The following is a 24,734-nucleotide window of genomic DNA, read 5'->3' as shown; positions in this document are numbered from 1 at the left end:
ACTTCACGTTGGGGGATACCGACTCAGGGCAAAGCAAACAACAGCAAACCCTCAAGATTGGCTAGACACTTGCTACAAGAACTAGAACATCTAAATCTAAGAGCATTGAATGGGCGCTTTCCTGAGGATATTCCACCAGTTTCCACTTTTCACTCGTCAAAAACATCCTCTCTTCTGGATTACACGTTTGCAACATTAGCCATGTTCGATAAAATATCAACCTTCAAAATAGGAGATATGGCTCAGAGCGATCACCTTCCACAGGAAATAACGTTGAAAGCGAGATCAGTCGCTACACTAGACATCTGGAAACCAATTGGCACCGAAGAAGTCTCTAATATAATGCATTTAAGGTGCAATGCCAACAATATTGAAGCCCTTTCAGCCGCTGCAAAAACTTTGTTTGAGAGGGAAAAAGAAAATGGTATCCCAATTGTAACAGCATGGGAAAACTTTATTAAGACCTTTAGTTGTAATTTTGCAACTAGGACAGGGGCCAAATCAAGACAACTAGAAGACTGATCAAAAAAAGTAAATTCCAGTCCAGAAACTAAGAGCCTCAAATGCACCATAAACCGAACCCTTCAACTGCGAAAAACACCGGGGAACTTTGAGCTACAGTCATCCCTTAGACAAACAATGGCACTACTTAGACGGAGGAAGTGGAGAAAAATAAGGCAAAAGAACGACGAAACGTGGGCCAAATTATTGCACGATGCCAAGCAACATAATAGTGCCAAGTTCTGGCTTACAATTCATAAGATAGAACGTCCGAACCACCATGGAATCAGTTCCAATATAGCAGAGAACATCTGGGTTGATTACCTTTCCACTCACTTCAATAACAAGGGAGCAGATACCTTGACATCTGTCATTGAATCCCCCAACAAGAGAAAAGTGACACACTTGGTCAGCAGCACCAACATCTAAAGCAACAGGGGACCCAGACGGCTGGGGATTCAGACCCCACAGACCCTATAGAAGAGGAAGGGTACGCCCCCACAGAAAAACAGATAAAAGGCTTAATAACCAAGGGTAGAGACATGGGAGCGCCCGGCCCTAACGGGATACCACCGAAACTGTGTAAACATGATGCCAACTTTTGGAGCAAGGCTCTTATTACCAGTTTTCAAGAGCTTAAAAAACACGGCTACCATTCTGGAATCTTGGAAAGGATCTATTATTAGCCCAATTATTAAGCAAGGCAAAAGAAACGACCCAAATAACTACCGATTGATCGCCCTCCTCGACGTAGACGCCAAATACTATGCCGACACAATCTTGGACGAGCTAACATCTTGGGCTTCAGACCATTCCATCATCCCCATCAATCAAACCGGGTTCCGTAGCGGCCAAGGAACTACAACAAACATACTGGCTCTCACACTGCTAATGGATGCAGCCAAAACTTCAAAGATGCCTCTCTTCCTGTGTTTTATTGACTATACAGCCACTTTCGACCATGTTGACCGTTCCAAACCTTGGGTAAAACTGGACAATTGGGGTATTCCAACCACTCTTTTGGACCGGCTAAAACAGCTGCACACAGACACATGGATCAGGTTAAACTAGGGGAAGGGGCATACATCTCAAAACGCATCAAGACCTCTAAGGGCCTCAAGCAGGGGTGCGTCCTGGCCTGACCCTCTTTAATCTTTTTTTGGCCGACCTGCCTGGGGAGTTGGACAGTTGCGTATCTCATGCTCCCAACTTGGAGAACAAGCTAATGTCAAACTTGCTATATGCGGACGACCTAGTTTTAATTAGTAGGACACCAATTGGCCTTCAGCATTTGATAAACACGACAAACAGTTTTTCTAAGCGGAACTCCCTAAAAATAAACCTCAAGAAGACGAAAATTATGGCAGTCAACTATCATAAAAAGAAGACCAATAGTTGGTTTCTTGACGGCCAACGCTTGGACCAAGTACAAAGCTACAAATACCTGGGAATCCTAATGGATCATAAAAATACATTTAAACTCCAGCTAGAGTCCATCCGAAGAAAGGGGACCACTACGTATCTAGCCCTGAAGTCATTCAAGAGACAGCGCCCCGACCTCACTCTTGAACGCTTTTTACAAGTCTTGAGGGCTAAACTGCTGCTGACACTGTCATATGGGAGTGAGGCTCTAAAAGGCAAAGATGTAGCAGTTTTAGACGTCGCAATAGCTAACTCCTACAGAGCAATTTTCCACCTCCCAAAATACGCCTCCCCGGCTCAAATCCGGTTAGAATTTGGAATTTGGGATTCAAAGACAAACGGTTGAAAGGAGGAGCACCTATGTTAAAAGTTGGCATAAAATCCGAAGCGCTGAGGTAGGAACTTTAAATTTCCATCTTTGGAAAGACCTGGTCAGCCAAGTAAAATACCCAGCCAGGGATTACTTGCTCGATTCAATTGAGTTACTGGGCTTGTCTGATCTCTGGACTGTTCCAACGGACCTTCTTTCTTTCAAAAAAACAGCACGAAAAACAACATCAATGCTATCTGTCTTAGAAGACAAAGCAACTCTCATTAATAAGGCACACGGCTGGATAGTGCTCAGTGACTATGTTAGGTTGAAACCCCAAGCCTATTTGAGTACCGGAATGACGTCACGGGGACTACTTAGACGCCACCCATGCGTTCTTTCTTTTTCCACGCCAGTAAGCGCAGATCCGGTTAGAGCACGTACCCTAGTCCTTTTTTGACTATTATTTTGAGACTTTTGTCTTGTGTTGGTTTCTCTGGTGCTAGTAGGGATGCCTAGTTTTAAGTCTTGCAGGACCTGCCGTCGAAATCTGTCGGTGGCGGCCCCGCATGACGTCTGTCTCTACTGCCTGGAGCGCGACCATGACACCTGGTCCTGTTTGGACTGTAGGGCTATGGCCCGAAGGCCCTGAGGGAGCGGCGCCGGAAATTGTTTGAGGTTTGGCACTCGTCCCCGCGCCGTTCCAGATCCAGGGATAGTTCCAGTGACCGCTCATGGAGTCGCCACCCATGCACGCTGGCATCAGTTCTTTCTTTTTCCACGCCAGTAAGCGCAGATCCGGTTAGAGCATGTACCCTAGTCATTTTTTGACTATTATTTTGAGTAACCACCACTCCTCTTCCCCTTCGGATTAGGGTAAGAAACGGCACAAAAAGAAGTCGAAGAAGCGTTTTCGCTCTCCGATGTCCCCTCGTCGGTCCCCGGATGCAGATGAGGGGGAAAGGGCTCCGCCCCAGGGTCTCCTTTAGAGCCTGGGAGTCCTGCGGCCTACCCACCTTACCCGGGTCCGTCGGTGACTCCCCCACAAATGTGTCCGTGTCCGTATCCTGCTGGTCCATCGACTCCTTTGGCAGATCCAGGTCCACCGCCGCAGGATCCTGTGCCCCTGGCTCTGGCCTTGGCCCCAAGAGGTCCCATGCTGCTGGCTCCAGCCCCGGCGCCGCCCTCCGCTCCGCGATGACCCATGCTGCCGGCTCCGGCCCCGGCGCCACCCAAGGCTCCGCCGCCAGCGCCCGCTGGTTCTGCCTCTGCACTGGTTCCTGGAGGCGGATCCAAAATCCCAGTGCCGTTTATACCTTCACCCGTCCCTCCCACGCCGCCGAGGCCTGTGCCTTCCGGGCTGGCGGAGGAGGATGACTGGGAAGGATTTGAGGACCTGCTTGCTCGTCAGAGTCATTCAGAGCAGGACTGTGGTGGATGACTTGGAGGAGGCCAGTGGCCTCGACGTCTCTTCTTATCCGGGACTTGCCTCTCCCCGCCCACTATGGAGGAAGGTGCCCCTTATATGGTGGTGCTCCGTCGGGTTGCTGAGGTCCTTAACCTCGATCTCCCCATAGTGACCCTGAAGACAAATCTCCTCACTGAGGTGCTCCAGCCGGTGTCCACTTCTTCGGAGCCGCTGCTGCCTTTTAATGATGCCCTCACCGAAGTCTTGTTGGACTCTTGGTCACTGCCCGCCATGGGGGCCCATGTGGATAAGAATATCGGCAGGCGTCATTGCCCGGCACAGGGTGACCCGGCCTTTCTGACCATTTATCCTACACCTGAAAGTCTGGTCATTCAAGCTTCTACGTCCCAGAGTGCCTTTCCCATGGCTCCGCCGGAGAAGGACTCTATGAGATTGCAGCAGTTTGGCAAGCGGTTGTTCTCTTTGGCCAGCTTAGGACTGTGGCCAGTAACCACCGCATGCCTCCTGGACCGCTATTCCCACGCGGTGTAGGATTCCGTGGCTGAGGTGTTACCCCGGTGCCCGGAAGAGGTCCAGACAGTGCTGACCCAGGCTGTGGCTGAGGGCAAGTACTTGGCTAGGTTCGCCATTCGTTGTAGCTTGGACACCGCAGACTTCCCTAGGTAGGGCAAATATCACGACCATGGCACTACGGCGCCACGCCTGGCTGTGGTCCACTGGGTTCTCCCTGAACGTCCAGAGCTCGCTCATGGATATGCCTTTTGATGGCACTCCCCTGTTTGGTGACGAGGCCGACACAGCACTGGAGCGTTTTAAGGACTCTCGAGCTACGGCCAAGTCCTTGGTCCTTTCCACCACTCGCGCGTCCACGTCCACGTTTCACTCCTTTTTTGGCTATGGCAGAGGCACACCTGGCCGTTTGTTCAGCTAAAAGCCAGCGCAGGACCAGACTTAGCGGGCCCGTGAGCGAGGCGACCGCCGTGGTGGCTCCAAGGGACAGCGTGAGATTCAGTCCACCTCCTCCCCGTGAAGTCTACCTCAAAGCCTTCCTAGTCTGAGCTTCGGGTCGTATCCCACAGCAGTGGGTGTCAGGATTCGCCATCACCTTCCTCATTGGCATTCTGTCTTTTCCGACAAGTGGGTGTTGCAGCTTATCCGGAGGGGCTACTCCCTCCCCTTCGAGTCTGCACCCCGGCCATGCATCCTCAGTTCCACCGCATGTCGGGGGATCACTTTGCGCTTCTCCAACAGGAAGTCATGCCCCTCTTGGCCAAGGGGGCCATTGAGTGCGTTCCTGGGCCAGGAATAGGTTGTGGTTGTTATTCCCACTACTTTCTGGTCCCCAAGAAGGATAAAGGGGGCTTGCACCCCATTTGGACCTCAGGAATATCAGTCGGTTCAAGATGTTGACTCTGGCTCCTGGAGACTGGATGGTAGCATTGGGCTTGATGGCCTACTGCATCCTGCTAGTGCAACATGCCAGATGGCATATGCGGGCTCTGCAGTGGGACCTGAAGTTCCAGTGGGCACAGCATCAGGGCAACCTGTCTGATCATGTCCAGGTCTCAGAGGGCACTGCACGACACTCGCAGTGGTGGCTCACGAATCACGATTGGGTCAATGCCAGATCCCTCTCCCTTCCCCAACCGGAGCACCGGTGGTGTCGGATGCGCCCCTCGTGGGATGGGGAGGCCACTTGGGAGAGGCGGAGATCAGAGGCCTCTGGTCTCCGGCGGAGTCCCGGCTCCATATCAATGTTTTGGATCTTCGGGCGATCCGACTTGCACTGAAAGCATTCCTTCCCTCTGTCCGGGGAAGTGTAGTGCAGGTGTTAATGGACAACACCACTGCCATGTGGTACTGCAACAAACAAGGCGGGGTGGGGTTGGGGACCCTATGTCAGGAGGCTCTGTGCCTCAGGACGTTGGTTGAACATCAAGGCATTACCTTAGTGGTTCAACACCTGGCAGGTTCTCTGAACGCCTGGGCGGATGAACTCAGCCGCCGGTGCATGATGGATCATGAATGGCGTCTGCACTTGGACGTGGCGCAAGGTCTCTTTCTGCAGTGGGGAGAGCCTTAGTTAGATCTATTCGCCACCGAAGAGAACGCGCAATGTCATCAGTTCTGCGCGTTGGAATTTCCAAGGTGGCACTCACTCGGCGACGCTTTTCGTCGCGAGTGAAGTTGCGGTCTGTTGTACACCTTTCTGCCTATACCACTTCTGGCCAGAGTGCTGAAGAAGATTTGGCGCGGCCGGGCCCAAGTCATCCTTGTGGCTCCGGATTGGGCACGAAGATACTGGTATCCCGAGCTACTCAGCAGGGCGATCAATCCCCCGATCTGACTGCCTCTTCGGGAGGATCTTCTGTCGCAGCAGTAGGGGACAGTCTTTCACCCAAACTGTCCAGCCTCCAACTCCATGCGTGGAGATTGAGCGGCGACAGTTGACTGCTTTCGATTTTCCCTCTGAAGTCTGTGATGTCATTCTGGCAGCCAGGCGTCCCTCCACTAAAACGGTATACGCCTGCAGGTGGAACAAGTTTGTTTGTGGCACGGTGTGCAGCTAAAGCTGTGGATCCCCTTTCTGTCCCTCTTTCCGAGGTTCTTCTGTTCCTCTTTTCCTTGGCCCAGCAGAGCTCTGCTCTGGGCACTGTCAAAGGTTATCTTTCTGCCATCTCTGCCTTTCTAAGGTTTACTGATCAACCTTCTCTTTTTAAGTCCCCAGTTGTTAACCGTTTTCTGAAAGGTATTACGCACACATTTTGTCTTGTGCCGTTCATAATGCCTCAATGGGACTTGAATTTTGTCTTGACATATCTGATGTGCGCTCTCTTTGAGCCCCTTCATAACTTTCCTTTGTCTTCTCACTCTCAAGATCGCTTTCCTGGTAGCTATCACCTCTGCCAGAAGAGAGAGTGAGCTCCAGGCTCTTTCTTCTAAACCTCCTTTCCTTTTTGTTCATCCAGACAAGGTGGTTTTAAGGACCTGTCCTTCTTTCTTGCCAAAGGTTGTTACGCTCATTTACATTGGGCAGACCATCACTTTGCCCATCTTCTTTCCGCATCCTTCAAAAGAGGAAGAGAGGCTCAACCGTCTGGACCCAAAACGTGCGCTCTCGTTCTATCTGAAGCGCACACAACAGTTCCGGGTGGATGACCAGCTCTTCGTTGGCTACGTGGGCGCCAAAAAAGGTTGGGCCGTGCACAAACGGATCATCCCTCAGTGGGTTGTTCTCTGCATGAAGGCCTGTTACTCGTTGGCCACGCAGGAGCCTCCTGTGGGGCTGCGTGCCCATTCCACCAGGGCAACCGCAGCCACTACTGCTTTGGGACAAGGTGTTCCCTTGCAGGACATTTGTCAGGCAGCTACGTGGGCATTGCTGCACACCTTTACCAAGCATTACTGCCTTGAAAGTCAAGTCCAGAGAGATTGCTTCTTTGGCCGTTCTGTTCTCCGTGACTTTCTGGTGTAATCTTGTTCGCAGACCCACCACCGGGGTTGGTATTGCTGGGGTATCTATTCTAAGGTAAGGAATCTATGACTAACATGTCTCTTTCAGATGCACAAGTTACTACTTGTGTAACGATACATCTGTAAGAGACATCAGTTAGTGATAGATTCCTTACCGCCCCACCCATCCTCCCTGTTCTGCAAACTAATTACTAGGGTTATGGTAAATTTCAGGGCCCTAGTTTTCAATGCACCAGTGGTCAGTATCTTGCATGGCTCTGCGTTCCTGGCACGGAAAGTCGTGTACAGAACTGACGCCAGCGCCCATGGGTGGCACCTAAGTAGTCTCCGTGACGTCATCTCAGCGCATACGACGCCAGCGACGGACGCGCAGGGGTACCGCTAAGCAAAACTTTTCGGATCCAGTCTGACGCCTGGGGATATTCTAAGGTAAGGAATCTATCACTAACTAATGTCTCTTACAGATATATCGTTACACAAGTAGTAACTTGTGCTTTAACATTTTAAAGCAGTGGTGAGCTGGGATTGCTGTAATGAAAAAGCTGCCAAATTGTAAAATACCTCCATTTTAGTCAACAAATGCCCCTACTTATAGCATTTACTTTGAGCAATGTTATTATCATTTCCTCTAAAGGCAACAGGAGCATTTTATATGAAATGTGTTTTCGTTGTCAAAGCAGCTCAGTTGAGTCCCATCAACCAAGCTTTCCCCTGAAAAATAGGCAAAAAGTAGAGTTTTTCTGTAATTGGACTCATGGTGTGGCCATAGCCCAATGATGACCATTGCCTTTTTCTATTCAAATTCATCGCATGGATTGACTTATGTATTGTGAGGGCACTGCTAAATATTCATTAAAAAAACAGCAGTTGCTCAGAGGGAAGATCATATGCCAGAGAAAAAAAACCTAATTTACTAGTAATTCCCCAGCACTGATATAGATTCACCTGCTACCCTCCCTCCCTCTCGTTAGAGGCTTGCTTCATTCTTTTACTATGAAATCTGGGCTGTGGTGGACTGAAAGGGGAATGGGGTGCTTAGGTCTTCCGCCTCATTCACTGAAGTTTAGGCTTTTTCCAGGGACCTAATTGCGCTGTTAAACAAACATTATTGTTTTACATAGGGATGCATTAGTACTGTTTTATATTATATTAGAACACCAGCAAGAGAGGTATTTAAGCACGTGAATCTATAAAAGATATGAATGTGGGAAGAAATTTTGTTACAGGTAACTTACACTTTAAAACACCTATTTGGATTTTTGGATTGTTGGTAAACTGTTTTAGTACTGTTTTTTAGAATGATTATAGATGTAACAATGTTACTATTGAGTTGATTTACACGTTTAATAATGGAAAGAGAACTCTCTATTTTTTCATTCCTTTAGGACTAATCTTTTATGATACTAAGGTGACTGTGATGAATCGAGTGTTAAATGCAACTGTGCAACGAACAGCTGATCATGCTGCCCCGGAGATTACTTTAGATCCACTGGAAATAGTGGGAGGTAATATTTACTCTAATAAGACATGTTTTACCAAAGTTAACCCAATGTCATTTTCCAACAAGACTTTTACTTTAAGATCTTTTGACTTCTGTGGGTTGGGAATCAGTGCTTTTCAGACCTATGTTTGTCACCAAGTGTCTTAGAGTTATGGACCGGTTCCGAACAATCCCATGTCCTGTACACTCATCCTTTATCAGAGAATTTAGAGATATGGGCTCTATGCTAGAACTTGAACCCCATTACTTTCCCTTCCAATCCTTTTTGGAGCCAAAGTCCAAGTGCACCATTAAGGGAGAAAAAGTATTTTATTTGCTGAGCTTATCCCTGCTAACCTCCATATTGACATGCCTTTAGGCTTATTTAATACCATACGTTTTAGGAGATGGTGCAGCTGGCAAAGGTGTAGTCTGTTTGAGCATTTACAAGAGTCCTTTTGCTGATTCCGTGGCTAGATCTATGATCACTGGTATTGTCATCTGTAGCCACATCTCAGTGCAATCTACCAGGCCCTCTGGAGTCATCCAGGCAAATGTAATGGACATGCACTTTGATGGTGAGCGCCTTTCTAAGATGAAACTGTTTCAGCACTGGAGCACTTTAGGCAAATCAATCAAAATCTCTGCACATTCCTTGGGCCTTGCCAGTTCGCCAATTCCATCAAAAAAACGGCATGGTCTGTGGTTTCTCAAGGGACCAACCCTTTCACCAAAAGCAGCCTTGCCAGCGTGTCGAGCAGCTACACCAGATTTTTCATGGTATATCAAAAGTTCCGAATGAGGAGCGAATGTTGAAGACTGGTGCACAACCTTAATTTTTGTCGATAAATTCGTGTGGTTTGTATTGTAGGTTATGGGTGCTACAAGGGTAACGCCTCCTGTCTTGGACGTTAATAATCACGTATGCAAATGTGCTTCTAATGGAACATTAGTTGCATCCCCTTGTGCACACCTTTAGGTCCATGGTGTTGTGCCAAGGATTCCTTGAAAAAATGTGAGTCACTTTGTTGTAAGTTTTATGAACTTCCAATTCTTTATTTAATTTCTTTTTTGCAGCTTTATATGATATTTATTAAATTGTTCCAGCATTTCATCATCATTACATGTGAACGTATGGCATCTAGCTTTAGTTCCTCCTATGCATTTCGGGCATAGAGCCCTTCATCAGGGAGCATCGCTATGAAATTAAAAGGAATATAACACTTTTATTTAACAATCTATAAATGCAGTGTCTTCACTTTTCAAAAAAGACTACTCATGCAACATGCTCGTGAACCCAGTGAACAACATCACACGAAACAATATATGTGAAAAAACCTGTGTGTCATGTGTACAATTGTGAATTCAAAGTTCATAGCAAAACAAAATGTTCCACTGCCACTTACATGCCGGTACGGAGCTGATACCACTATAGGGATCGTGTTTGTAAGTAGCCTTTCCGGGATTGCTAAAGTGCAAGGTTTAAAAAGCAAGAGTTTTTTTAGTCGCGTTTCTCTGTGCGCCGGCACCCTCATAAGAAATGTTTGCTGACCAATACTACGAACAATCTCACTTACGATTTAGACGCGTGGCGTCTCTTTCTCTCGTCCGTCTTATCTCCTAGATCGGCTCGTGTAAAAGCTAACTTCGCGCTGCTAGGTATCAATGTCCGGGTTTCGGCATACGAAGCGCCCTGATTGGTCACTCGTTGCCGATCACGTGATCATAAGCTCAACGAAAGACTACAGGCTGACGCTTCGACTTGAAGAGAAAAAAATATACTAAAAATGCTGTTGTCGTGACAACAGGATCAACCTTGGTAGTTAGAAAAAATGTATGGGTGCTGCTAAAAAATAGGTAATGGAAATGGGTGCTGAAAAAAATTTGTGTGCAAGATAAAATGTGTACAATGTGAGCCTTCGTAGGCCGAAACCCGACATTGATAACTAGCAGCGCGAAGTTAGCTTTTACACGAGCCGATCTATGAGATAAGACGGACGAGAGAAAGAGACGCCACGGATCTAAATCGTAAGTGAGATTGTTCGTAGTATTGGTCAGCAAACATTTCTTATGAGGGTGCCGGCGCACAGAGAAACGCGACTACAAAAACTCTTCCTTTTTAAACCTTGCACTTTAGAATCCCGGAAAGGCTACTTACAAACCTGATCCCCATAGTGGTATCAGCTCCGTACCAGCATGTAAGTGGCAGTGGAACATTTTGTTTCGCTATGAACTTTGAATTCATAATTGTACACATGACACACAGTTTTTTTCACATATTTTTTTTGTGTGATGTTGTTCACTGGGTTCACGAGCATTTTGCATGAGTAGTCTTTTTTAAAAAGGGAGGGCATTGCATTTATAGATTAAGTAAAAGTGTTATATTCCTTTTAATTTCATAGCGATGCTCCCTGATGAAGGTCTCTATGCCCGAAATGCATAGGAGGAACTAAAGCTAGATGCCATACGTTCATATGTAATGATGATGAAATGCTGGAACAATTTCATAAATACCATATAAAGATGCAAAAAAGAAATTAAATAAAGAATTGGAAGTTCAAAAAACTTACAACAAAGTGACTCACATTTTTTCAAGGAATCCTTGGCACAACACCAGGGACCTAAAGGTGCGCACAAGGGGATGCAACTAATGTTCCATTAGAAGCACATATGTATATCAAAATTTCCGCCTCCGCCAGCAACAGCGCTTTCTGCTTCCAGCTCCATGGCTGGCACCCCGGCTTATCAACCTCTTTAATTAATAACTGTGCTAGCAGGACCAGCCATTGGGTGTCGGGTATCTCGTTTTACAGAGACCTTGCAGGCCATTACATCACCTTATAATTGATGGATTTGGCCTCTGATTTCAAGATACACTTCGTCAACTTAACCATGCTTAAATCTTGTCCAGAGAAGTTCTGTTTTTTCTAAAAGGAGACTTGAGTTCTTCCCTGAAGTAGACGCAAGCCAAGGGTGCTATCCCCAGTACTTTTGTTAATAACAACATTTTATCTGTTTTTGGAACATCAGACATGTTTGCACAACTGACAATACAAGACAACTGATGCATTCATGGCCACACCCTTGATTTAACAGTACAGAAGCCCCCTCCCCAAACTCTCAGCCAACAGTTAACAATACATTTATAATTTTTCTGCCCTTTCGCTCTTGAGTCCCCAGCTCATGCTTTGCTATTATAATTCTGTATTTCCTCTACCAGAGCTTGATGGTGGGTTTTTAGCCCTTTTGAGGGTGATGCCCCACACAGCCTGTATTTTATGATTTTTCAGAGGGCAGCCCTTACCTTTGTATATAGAGATTTCCACGCTCATGCAGCACTGTAGCACAGATTTGCACCATTCCAATGGCGGGGTGGGGCCACTGTCTTTCTGGGCCTTAGCTATGAGTCTGGTGTATTAAGCACAAAGCACTGGTATACTTGGGAGATCTTTTGTTCAGTCAGTTCACCTAGGATTATCTTGGCCTCTAGTGAGCTTTAGTACTGTATGTCTTTGGGCTCTGTTATATGTTGGGTAAAAGGGTGTCTGGTAGCTGAAAAACTGTGTGCTATCTACGTGGTAATCTGCCTGTATCTCTAGGAAGGTTTTAATCATCTGGCCTGATTCAACAGCTTTGAGACACTTATCACTTCCCAGGTTTGAAGCCCTCAATGGTCGGACTCTGTTATAAGAGTTCTGTGCCACAATGGGGTCTCCTTTGTCATGCGTCGTCCCCCCTTCTCCCCTCCCCAATGAGTGCTCTATGGTTCTCCCTCCAAATCTGAAGAGTCACTTTTGTCACTGATGGAAGACTTTCTTCAGGGTGGGGGGTGTCCCAACATACAATAGATGTAGAAGGGGGTATCTTGCATATCCCACCTTTATTTGGTGAAGGCGGGATCGGCTGTGGTATTGAACCACTATTCATTTATGGCAATGAGGTGAGATTGTCTATAGTACGTAAGTAGGTCTGGAGCTGCCATGTTCCCGTCATATGTAGATATATAAAATGTTATGTCGGCTATTCGTGGGGTATGGTGATAAACCGCAGGAGTGAATCCAACTTTTTGAAAAAGGAGTTTGGAAGTGGAAAGGGATAATTGTGTAACTCTTATAGCAAGCTGGGCTGGATGACCGTTTTATAAATGGAGGCGAGCCCCATAGGAAACAGGAGCAGCTTTGTCCAAAACCCAAGGTCATTGCTCACATGTTCCAGTTAGGGTTGGATGGCTCATTCCAATGCTCGTTTTGGGTCTTTTGTCACACTTATCCCTATATATGGAAAGCTTTCTCGAATGATCTGTATGTTTTTAGCCCAATCAGGGGCTGAAGAGGAACATGCCAGGGCATACCCTGAGTATTTGGCCCTGTGAATGGTAAGCCCGTATAAGCCTTCACAGATTCCAAAGTTTTGGAGGACCCAGGATCCAGATTCCTGGGGGGTCATCTTAAAATGTCAGGACATCATCTGCGTACAGTGCAAACCTATCTGAGATACCAGGCAGCCATTCTAGGCTTCTGACGAAGGCATCTATCCTCACCCATCCTGCAAGGGGGTTGATCGCAATAGTGAATAGCAAAGGCGATAAAGGTCATCCCTGTCTCATTCATCTATATATCGGGAATCGATTGGACAATGAGCCCCACACTCTCACTCTGACATGTAAGTCAGTCTACAGTGGTCATGCCCAGGTAATAAACTTGGGTCCAAAGTTCAGTTTATGCAATAAGCAAAACAGATAGTCCCACGGAACAGAGTTGAATGCCTTCTGAAAGTCTACCAGAAGAAGGGCATGAGCTCCTGTATTCTGTCTGCTAACATATTTTATATATGTTGAATGTTATGTCTTGTGGCCGATGAGACATTAAGCCAGACTGATCCTAATGAACCAGATTGGCTATCAATGGCATCAGTCTGTTGGACAGGATCTTGCCCCATATTTTGACTACCATATTCAGAAGGGAGAGGGGATGATATGAGGAGCAATGGTCCGGTTTGGGTATGACCACTGTTTCGGCTAGTCAGAGGTCCGGAGGGAGCATGCCGGTCTCCTAGGCCTGGTGAAGCATGCCAAGGAGCAGGATTCTAAAGAACTGTTCTAGAAACCTGTTGTGGGTGGCGTCTGGCTGCGCTGGAGTTGCATTAGGGAATCCCCCAGTTCCTCTCATTTAATATACTTTTCTAGTGTATTCCAATCTAGGGCTGTCAAGTGGGGTGAAGCAGGTCTTTCACAAAGTCCTGCAGGGCCTCAGAGTCTACCTCAGGAGGTGCTCCTTACAGTATGAAGAAAAGCTCTGTGTGCTGAGATCCTCATCCATGTGTCTTGCACCCCCCATTTATGAATGCAGTGGGTGTCATTTTGGTACAGATCTAATGCAGTGTCTTGCTGGTTTTGTCACGCCATTAATATATACAGCTCTGCGTGTTGAGCCGCACAGCCCATGCCTCATCTAAAATGAGCTAATGGAGTATTGTTTTTGATGGAGGGAGTCCCCCCAACGTGGTGCGAGATCTAGACATTTCGTAAGTTTCTTCTAATTCTTACATGTGAGTCTGAAAGTTTGTCACTTCCGGTATGTGCCTCTTACTCATTCCAAAATGTGGCCAATGATGTCCCCTCTAATATTGTTTCCCAGTGGGTCTCTAAGGATGCAACTGTGGCTTTTTTGTTTCTATTGCCATATGTATGTATTTCCAGGATTCAGCATCCTGCAGCTACCAGGACTTGGGGCTCCAGCCCAGCCGGGAATGTGATGGGCCTAGTTGCAGAGATATTTCCATTAGGGAATGGTCGGAGAAGCCCCTAGCATGAATGTGCGCTTCGAAAATCCGGTGAGAGTCTGAGGTAGATATGAGAAAGTAGTCTAGTTAGGAAAACACTTTTTTGGCCCTGGAATAGAAGGTGCAACCTTATTCCTGCGGGTGAAGGGCCCTCCACACATCTGCTAGGCCCATAGCCTCAATAAATCTTCTAAGCGGGTAATGCCCTCGGTTTGTGCCCTCCACCTTAGAAATCCTGTCTAGCTTCCAGTCTGCCAACCCATTCATGTCTTTTCGCCAAGTACCCAGAGTCTCATCAGGAATTGTGTCACCAAGGTCCCAAATATTTTGAGAAAGTAGGGTGTGAGTGGTGTGGGTTGGGAGAGCGTAGATACTGTCTACAATAGGTTGGTTGTGGAGGAGACCAAATATCACTGTGTGTCGCAAAAGAATAATGGATTTAACCCAGATTTTTTGACGGGGCGAATGTTCGCATTGTCAGCATTCCGTCCTTTATTTGTTTGCTGTAACACTTTTCCCCCTTAAGTGGGATAGGTATGCCCAGACTTGAGTCCCTTGCTCACTGTTCCACTGGATTCAAGCTAGCCTGGCTGAAGAAGGGTGATATAACCTGAAACCGCTCCCAGGATGCTTGTTTCCGGTCCAGGGAGGACCTGGCCTGGCAGTTCGGTCTGGACTGTTCCTATGGGGCACAGGGTCAAGACTTATTTGCATTTGGCTGGGTCCAAACTGGGGTGGCGTAGTGGGCAAAAGAACAATGGATTTAACCCAGATCTTTTGACTGGGGGAGAATGTTTGCATTGTCAGTATTCCATCCATCATTTGTTTGCTGTAACACTAGATTATCATGCCATATTTTCTCAACTATCGAAGGTAGCCTCTGCTATAACCTACCAGAAACACTTGTTTGTAGCCCATGCTGGTGTGGACTTACCACCTAGTTCTTACCAAGTGTGTTTCTTAGAGTAGGAGTATGTCAGCAGAGTATAGTTTAGTAGTTTTCAGCACTGCGCCTATCTTGAACGGGTCCAGGATACTGTTAACATTCCATGTCTGGAGATGGACAGTGCCATGCGTTCAGTGTTTGCTGAGTTGACCATGGGGCAAGACTATGCGATAATTTGTAGAGTTCCCTGGGCACAAAAAAATGTATAAACGTATCTGTGAGATTTACAGATAATGTCTATTCAAACAATAATTGTCCATATCTGTGTATCCAAGTTTTGAAAAAGTCCTTATTTTATTTTCTTCAATCCAGATGATCACGAAGACTTGTAAGTACAGCAGTACAGTCTTGGTATAGTATACAACAGCCAAACGCCAACACGTGTTTCGTCAAGGGGCATCACCCAATGACTTCCTCAGGGCATGAAACTGTTATCACTTGTATTTGCAAAACAAACAGGATGATATCTAGGACCTTTGTAAGACAATTCACCTTCAAATGAACTTGCAAATATATTGCTGACTAGTGTCTTCAACAGTAGAGAGCAACAGGCAATATTAGCCTACGATTCTGGAACCATCAAGTGTGTCTCGGGTTCCCGTGCTAAAGCGTAATCCCGATCCTCATTGTTAGTACGGCGTGCTGCTACTAACACGTGTTGGCGTTTGGCTGTTGTATACTATACCAAGACTTTACTGCTGTACTTACAAGTCTTCGTGATCATCTGGATTGAAGAAAATAAAATAAGGACTTTTTCAAAACTTGAACTCTACAAATTCTTGCTATTGTGACAACAATTACTTTGTAATTTGCTGTCTCTTGACAGCGGTGGGTGGCAGCTGTCCTTGGTTCCCTTGATGCCCCTTTGAGATAATCATCTGTAGATTCATTGCTACATAGGCTATGCGCTGATAATACCTCACCACCTACTCCCTAAAGTGTGCAAGACTATGCGATAGCCGGGATCTGTAGGGAGAGGTTTTCTGGGCTATGGGTTGGTCATAGTAGTGCTCAGTGGTATCTGACGTAAATACATGTAGAACAAAAAAACAGAACATAAGCTAACCTTCGCCCCCAAACCGCCTCCTCATACCTCGTAAAAATATACCTGATATCAAATGAATTAGCAACTGTCACCAACTGGGCAACAATAACCCAACATCCTTCCTTTTCACCATCCCCTAAAACAGTCCCTGTAACTCAACCCGCAAAAAGAAAAAAAGGAGGGTTGGACCAAATTAGGCAATGGGAAGCCACTCCACTTCGTGCTAGATTCCGTGTGGTCGGGGTCCAAGGACTTTGAACGGCAGGGTGTAAGACCATCAGCTGAACCTGAGGTCGAATGATGTTGCCGCCACATCCAAAGAGACCTCTGGGGCAATTGCCCCTTATCTGTGACTCGCCACTGGGTTGCAAAGATGGGTATGCGAGTTTGGTATTTTTCATCGAAGATTGGTTCTTTCCTCCATCAAAAGATAAGTTTTTTTTTCTGGACGATGACTTTCAGCTCTGCTAGGAAGAGCAGCTTTTACTAGGTATGTGGCGTTCTCAACATTTGTTTAACAGCCAATAAGGTACTTCTATGTTGCAGGACTTTAAGTGTGTACTCGGGAAAGACCATCACACGAACAGAGTCGCATGTCCTGTCTCAAAGAGGCTTTAAGGATTGTGTCACGGTCTGCAAAGTTAAAGATGGAGGCAATTATGGAATGTGGTGGAGCCCCTGGATGGAGGTCTTGGCTTTGGGGATCTTTGCACCATCTCTACAGCAAAGCAGGGTAACATCTTGTCTTTTGGAATCTGAATTTAGCCAGGTATCACAAATTAGGTGGAGGAGGTTCCCTCCTCTCCCTCTGATTCTAATGTTGTTGTGACGGGAGCGCCCATCAGAGTCCTCCGCCCATATCTGAAGGTGATAAACAGTTTTCTGGACTCCGTTATCGTGACTGGTAAAGTGTAGAGTGTGTTTTGTGCTTCAGAGATGTGACATTTGGCCTCCTTAAGCCTCTCTGCTGTGTTGGGCAAGTCTTGTCTCAGCAGAGACACGTCGACCTTCAATTTGCCCGTTTTCCCTTCCAGGGAGGATCTAAGGGGCATATGTAGGTAGCCGTTTCCGAATCGCAAACACCGTTTTGATATGTAGGTGCCACTTAGCAAAATAAGGAATTGCAAAAATTGCGATTCCTTATTTTGCTTATAGCATTTGAGGAATCGCAATTTTGCGATTCCTTAAATGCTATGTAGGGGTGCTTTAAAAATTGCGATTTTTGCATAAGGAATCGCAAAATACCACCTACTTCAAGTAGATGGTATTTTGCGAATTCCTTCAAAAATGCATTTTATTAAAAAATTCAAACTTCCATGTGGCGCACAGACATGCCCTTAGGGCATGTATGTGCGCCACATGTACTTACAGGCACATTCCAGTGGTACAACAGGTGTCCTTTGGACACCCTGTCACCCTTGGAATTGCGATTCTCAAATTGCGATTTTCTCATAGAAAATCGCAATTTGAGAATGTATCCGCATTCATTCCTATGGGCTCATAGGAATGAATTGGACACCCATACCTTAATTGCGATTCGCAATTTGCTAATCGCAATTAAGGAATGTTAGAGATTCGCAAATAAATTGCGAATTTTTACCTACATTCCATTTTTCTATTCTCAAATAGCGATTCCTTAAAAATCGATATATGGGAATCGCAAAATGGAAATTACCTACATATGCCCCAAAGTTCTTGTATTGAATGCAGGATGGGAGCCGACTGGTCCAGAAGGGGCGATGTAGCAGTTGATGAAAGTTCTTTATTAGGGGTCCCTCTGGGCAATGTGAATTGTTCTATTCAGCGCTAAGAGGTCTGGGCTACAGGCTTTTTATCTTTTCTATGGTGTTATTGATGGGCCCTGAATCGCCAGGGTCTTGTAGGTGGTCTAAGTTGTATTGGGCAGAGTCATATGTTGTGCTGAAGACTGGTCTGCTTTATTTGGGCCGGGTCCGCCTAAGGTGTCACCTGAGCTCTCTAGATCACTGAGTCCCCTCTACTCTTTTCACCTCTGTCACACCCAACCTCTGGAACTCGCATGGATGAATGCTGATTAGGCAATAAATAGTATTAATCTGTTGGGCCCTAGTGACTGATACTGTCCAGAGGTCTTCACTACCATGTCGGTGACCAGAAAGATGGAGGGGGGGCTAGTCGTAAGCCCCCCTCTGTGCTGCTGATTGAGTCTGAACGTGTCATAGAATCTAGGGGACCCAGGCCCTGAGGAGCCTCTTGTGGTTTGTATCCCTGATATGTTATAACAACAGCTCAGTGGTTGCAAGCCCCTGAAATTGGTTGGGTGTCCACATCTGTTTACCCCTCAAGTCCTCCTAGAATCCACTCTGCAGTGTGCTGTCTGGTGGAGGGCTACAGCCTTGGGCCACAATAGTCTTGTGGGGTGGAGGCTCAGGGCTAGACCGCTCCGATTCCTGACACTCTAGCCCTGCGACGCAAGGGGGAGGTGGTAAAATGTTCTCCCAGCTCCTGCCGCATTGCCTCCTTATCTACAGGCCTTTTGGGCCCCTGTGCTGGCAGGAGCTCCTTCAAATTGGCGCTGGTGCCTCCCAGACGGGTTCGTCCGACCGGAGCGAGGGCCTGACACCCACCAATCCTAGGCCACTTTGCCAATGTCACAGACTGTAAGCATTGCAGCTCCCCAGCTGGACAGATTGCTCTCCAAGACTGCTGCAGCCGCTGGAGCTTCTCCAGGCAGGTTCTCCAGCATGCGTGAGGTGCCAGGACCTGCCGTGGGGAGGGGATGATGGGTCGACCCAGGTCACGTAACTCTCCTCAGTCAGTGGTTGTGCGGCCCCGGTATTGTCAAGACCACTTTCAGGTCCACTAAGGGCACTGCTGCCCCCTCACCCCTTGTAGGTTTTTTGTCAGATGTGAGGTACCTGAGCACTTAGGACCCCATGGATCTATATGGATTCCAAGCAGAAAGCAAGATGACGGTGTAGCTCAGAGAAGATCAACCATGTTCACTGTTGTGGCACACTACTTTTTAAGCTCCTAGAAGGACCAGAACCTTTGGCTCATTCTGTATGTGTGGATTCGTAATTACTTTCTATGCAAGGAGAATTTCAAAATACCCTGTCTGACATAGTTTGTGAAGCCCTAGAGTCCTTAAATTGGATGGTGTCCCTAGATTTCCATGACTCAGTTAAACAAATCCTTAGGAAGTATCTGCTTGTTGTGATTGGGTACGCCAGTTACCAGTTTGCTGTCCCATCCTTCAGGCTCACATCAACCTTGTGTGTATTCATATTTGTCATGTTTACGGTCACGGTTGATCTCCAGGTCATTGATACATGTCTTTCCATACATTGGTGCCTGGCTGATGAGGGCTGTTTGCTCCAGCTGGTGTTGGGCCAACCTTGCAGAACAGCTACACTTTTCTTCCACTTGAGCTTTTCAATTTATTTCTTGAATTCCCAACTGCACCCCATGAAAGTAAAAAAAAAAAAGTAGTGGAGTAGCATTAGACGCTAATCATATGCATGCGTTTATGCTTCTGCAGCTAAACTGTAACGTTGAGGCTTAGAGCTTTGAGCCTGGTGTTTGTCCTCAGCCTTCTGGTCTCCTACATTCTGCTCATCATACTAGTAAAATGGCATATTGACTTTCTACAGTGGTGTCCCTGGTTCCAGTGGGCCCAGCATTCAGGCATATTTTGGACTAGATACTAATCTCCGGTGATCTGCAGTGGTGCAACTTTTCTGTGGTAGATCATTTTGCCTGATTCCAGCTGTGGCCATTGTTGTGGTGGATGCTTCAACTTTCAGTTGAGGTTTTACCAGGATTAGCTAGAGATACAGGGAAGTAGTTCCTGTCAGAGCAAAGGCTTCACATAAAAACTGCTTTAGTTGCTGGCAATTCGAAAGCTCTCAAATGATTTTTTCCTTCTGTGTACAACAAGTTTGTTAAGATCCTCACTGAAAATATTACTTCATTTTGGTATTGCTGTAAGTAGTGTGATGTGTGCTCTTGCCTCCTTTCACTAAAAGAGCTAAAGATTTGGCACTGAGTCGTTGCTAACCTGTATTCTTTCTCTCTGAGCCATCTGCTGTGGTCCCTCAGTGTGGGGAAAAACAAGTTAACCAGGTGTTATCTTGCTGACCACGAGTAGTGTCTTCGTCCATTGGTGGTTTGGTCAGTTTTCACCTTTTGGGGCACACTCCTAGTGGACTTGTTTGCTAATTGGTAAAAAAAAGTCAGTTTCACTCATTTTGTGACCTCTAAGTTATGTGATGGATGACCCCACGTATGCTTTCAGGATCCAGTCGGAATTTGATATTCACTACTCGTTACGACCCATTTTTGTGATTCCACGCACAGATTCATTGGATTTCCCCAGATTGGGCATAGGGTACTTCGAACTGGTGGAGCAGAGTTTGCATTCCTTTTCTCCATCTGCCCTGAATGGACCTCTTGTCACAGCAGGTGGGGAGAGTTCTCCTTTGAAACCTTCTTGTCTTGCTCTCTTGTGCTTGGAGATCAAGCCGAATGATCGGAGCACCTTTTATTTGGCACCTGAGGTAGTAGTTGTGATTTTGACTGCTTAACATCCTCCTACTAAAGCTGTTTATTGTGACCCCTTATCACGCTTTGTAACCTGTTGTGACGAGGAAAAGATTGGCCCTCCAAGTATCCCGCCTTTCTGGTGTTTTGAAGTTTGTATTATCCTCTACCCAGCAAGCCTCAGCCTTAGGCACTGTAAAAAGTTAACTATCTTATTTTAGCTTTTGTCTGCTTTCCTGATGAGCTCTCCTTGTTTGTATCATCAATTGTGATCTGTTCCATCTTCTACATTGATCATGCCTCAATGGTACTTGTTTTTGATCTTTGCTTGTTTTTTTGCTGTGGACTCCTTTCAAGCGAATGCTATGGTATTGCTTGTTGCCATCACCTAGGCAAACCAGATGAGTAAGATGTAGGCCCTTTCTGTCCATCTGCTAATTACTTCTTTCTTTCCACTCAAGTTGGTGCTTTGCACTCTGGCCCATCTGTGGCTCCTCTGCTATGTCGGAGCGTCACCCCCCCCCCTGCCAGCAGCTTCAAAAGTTGAAAAATAAAACCATAATAAAGCAAGTTTATTATCATTTTATTTTTCAACGTTTACGTGCTATTCCTTGGGCATGGGGACATCGTGGGGCAGTCAGGAGAGGGAGTGGTGGACAGCACTGCTATCAGTGCGCATATGGGGTTGGCTGGCCAAACCGTCATGTGCACTAAAACTCTCTCCAACCCGAGCGGAGTTGTCCGGTTGGAGAGAGCAGGTGGAGGCTCCCAGTTTCCCTGTGAGTGCAAATGATCGGCGTGCAGGCCAATCCTGAAGCTGCTCTCATGCATGAGAGCAGCTTCAGGATTGGCCGCAGGGGCATCTGGGAGCCTCTGTCTGCAGTGGAGCCACAAACTGGCTGGCTGCAGACGGCAGGTTAGTTCTTCTCTTTTTCCTTCTTTCTCTGCCCTCCCGCTTCCACCCCTGCTCACAACTCTGCCACTCCACCCTAAAGCCGGCTGCTACGGCTCAGGCCTCTTTGTTCCAATTCCAGGTGCAAGGATGCTTTTCCTGCAGTTGCCTGAGGGGGTCCTTGTTTTGGATATTTGCCAACCCTACAACACCTTGGTCCACTCCTTCACCTGTCATTACTGCTTTGACTTACACCTGGGGCGTTTCACCATGTGTTTGCTGCATGGCTTTTTGTGTAATGCCTGTCTGCCTCCTTGTGGATCTGCTTTGATAGGGATTCATATGGTGAAGAATCAATCAAGTTACTCATCTTTGGTAAAACACTTTGTGGTGGATCTACTATCTTGCCCTAGATTACTCAACCCCCACCATCCTTCCCTTTCTGATAAGTAGGTTTACATTTTGTATTAAAAGGTTTCAAGTTAGCATTGTGTTGTTGTACATGCCATCAATATCATTAAGTCTTTCTCCGTACCCCATAGAAAAAGAGGATAGGAACTTGTGTCAGCACTTGGGTGGTGCCTTACCTGGCTTTGTGTCACCATAACTGAGGGGAGGGACCAGAGCTTTAGCTACTTGATATCACCTTTAGGTATTGGGGAGTTATTCCAAGATTTTACAGATGTAGTCTGGTATCTGGAGGAGAGTTCAAAAGTGGGAGTTTGTGAGAAGATACATTACCCACTGAAAGATACTAAACAAAGGTAAGCTACTTGTGTTATTTGTTCATCAAGAATAAGTGTGAGGCATTTGCTCTGACTTTGTGGGAACAGTGTTGGATATGTCTGACGGATTATGTCTCCAAGCTGTTTTGAAGTGTCCAGATCTTGTCTATTACCAGGGTACGTTTCAAAAAGTGGAATATCTGCAGAGGTGCTAAGGTATGCTCGAGAAACATTGTTCTCTCTTGGTAGCTAGCTTCCACACTTCAGAAATGTGTGCTTCAGAGTATAGCTGCTGTCTGTTCAGTGGGTTGTGACCCACATTTGGGGAGAGACTCGTTAAATTGTAAGTTTTTAGTTAGATATTGTGAAAGTTGCTACACTTTGGCTGATCACCTGGAAGTTGGAGAATGTTGTGCTCTATAAAGTATCTTCTATTTGTCTTATTCCCTTTTTAGGAGAAATTCGTTGTTCTGAAAATTCCTACTTCTGCCAGGCAGCCCGACAGCTTGAATCTGTCCCATCTTCTCAGCTGTGTGTTAAATTGGCAAGTGGAGGAGACCCCACGTATGCCTTTAACATTCGTTTTACTGGAGAAGAAGTGCATGGAACAAGTAAGTAAGAGGTTTATAGTTTTGAATAAAAATGGTTATGGTTTTTATTGACTTTGATCCAACAACATTCAAATATAGGCTTTAAACTTGTCAGTTACTACTCAATTGGTCAATGTGCCTGCTAAGGTGTATAACCTTGAGATTACAAATTCAAATCTGAACACATCAACCGCTCTTTTCATCCTGAGAAGTCCATCCAAATTAATGCTGTAGAGTTAGGGAAGATAGTAACACATGCTGCAAAACTGTTTGACTACGTTAAAGCAAGAGCTCAATAGTAGAACTGTTAACATTTGTTAAATGAGTTGTGCATCAGTGCTCCATGATAATATGCTTGTTTATACCTTTGGCTGTCCACATCCACCATTTGATGCTGAATGTGAAGGATTCTGGTGATGTTTAAAAGACTACTTGCCTTTCCCAAAGCTTCCCTAGCTGTTGTGCTAACCGAAAGGACAGGGGCTCGCTTAAAATTGTGTTATGCAACTGCCAGTCATTATTAAAGCATTTTTCAGCTGCCTAACTTTAAAGCATTGAGGCGTTAGGTCTTTACAGTGAGGTAGATATGAGAAAGCCCAATTGAGGACAGGACCGTGAGGTACAAAATGCAACTGTGCCCTCTCACCATACATACACTGATTCTGAAGCTGACAGCAGCAGAAGGAGGTATTTTGTGACAGACATTGCAGCAATAGCTGCACGCAGGACCTACGTGTGCTAAGCCAAGCAAGTGGACCTGTGAGGTCTGAATTCAGACAAAGAGCTCTTTATAGGTTTGTGAAAAATAGTAAATGTATCTGCAGAGGTCTCCAGAGAAGTGTTTACAGTCAGTGGGAGACAGACTGGATGAGATTCTTCTTTATCAAACTGGTCAGAAGAGAAAAGTATCTTCTTTTGTCACTCAAGGGTTCACTTGAAAAGGACTTATGCTGAGTACTATTTTTACCTGTAGATTCCTCGCCCGTAGAACAATCCCAGGCATCAGACTGGATCTGGAAACTTCAACGCTTTGAGGAAGCTAGTAGAGGGTGCTGGACTCGGTCGTTGCCAGAAGTGACATCAGATGATGCCAATTAAGCCATGTAGCCCTCGCCATGGCGCACCGTCAGTTCCCTTTATTCTGCGCCTTTGATGCAGATTCGGAAATTCACATCTAAGGAAAATATTCCCTCATAAATTCATTACTAATACAGTAACAAAACATTTTGGAATGCTTCCCCAAAGAAGTCAGGATTTAAGCCTTGCATGGAATGTGAGGGACAAATGTCCATCACAGATCCCATGCCATCTGCTAGTGGTGTTTAGGCTCCAACCAAAGCACTTAGTTGTGCTCCTCATGCTTCAGCATGAACCCTAAGGCCATTAAAGAGTGAAAAGCCAAACTGTTTATGGCCCAGACAAAGGATGATTTACGCCACCATTAACAATCTAATTGCTCCCATTCTCCATTGAAATTGCCAGGTAAGAAACTACACAAGCGCAAGAAGAAGGATAAGAAGTGGTCTCATGGTAAATCTTCTCATCGATCTCCATCTCCAACAAAACCCTCGTCATCGGAGCCAGAGCTTATTGTTATCCCCACAGCGGATCCTTCATG

The 24,734-nt window shown here is 46.2% G+C and overlaps 1 protein-coding gene across 1 annotated transcript in view; it reads left to right on the top strand.

Annotated features, from left to right (window-relative positions):
- HECTD4 (HECT domain E3 ubiquitin protein ligase 4) overlaps positions 1–24,734 on the top strand; it is a 2,691,195-nt gene that overhangs the window by 2,327,462 nt on the left and 338,999 nt on the right. The window contains exons 72-73 of the mRNA XM_086943079.1: positions 8,522–8,641; positions 22,982–23,137. Of these exons, the coding sequence (XP_086799205.1) occupies positions 8,522–8,641; positions 22,982–23,137 (276 nt within the window). The remainder of the gene's footprint in view (positions 1–8,521; positions 8,642–22,981; positions 23,138–24,734) is intronic.

This window comes from Lissotriton vulgaris, chromosome 11 (assembly GCF_964263255.1).
Source record: "Lissotriton vulgaris chromosome 11, aLisVul1.2, whole genome shotgun sequence".
NCBI lineage: Eukaryota > Metazoa > Chordata > Amphibia > Caudata > Salamandridae > Lissotriton > Lissotriton vulgaris.
This window is presented reverse-complemented; position numbering and strand designations above follow the sequence as displayed.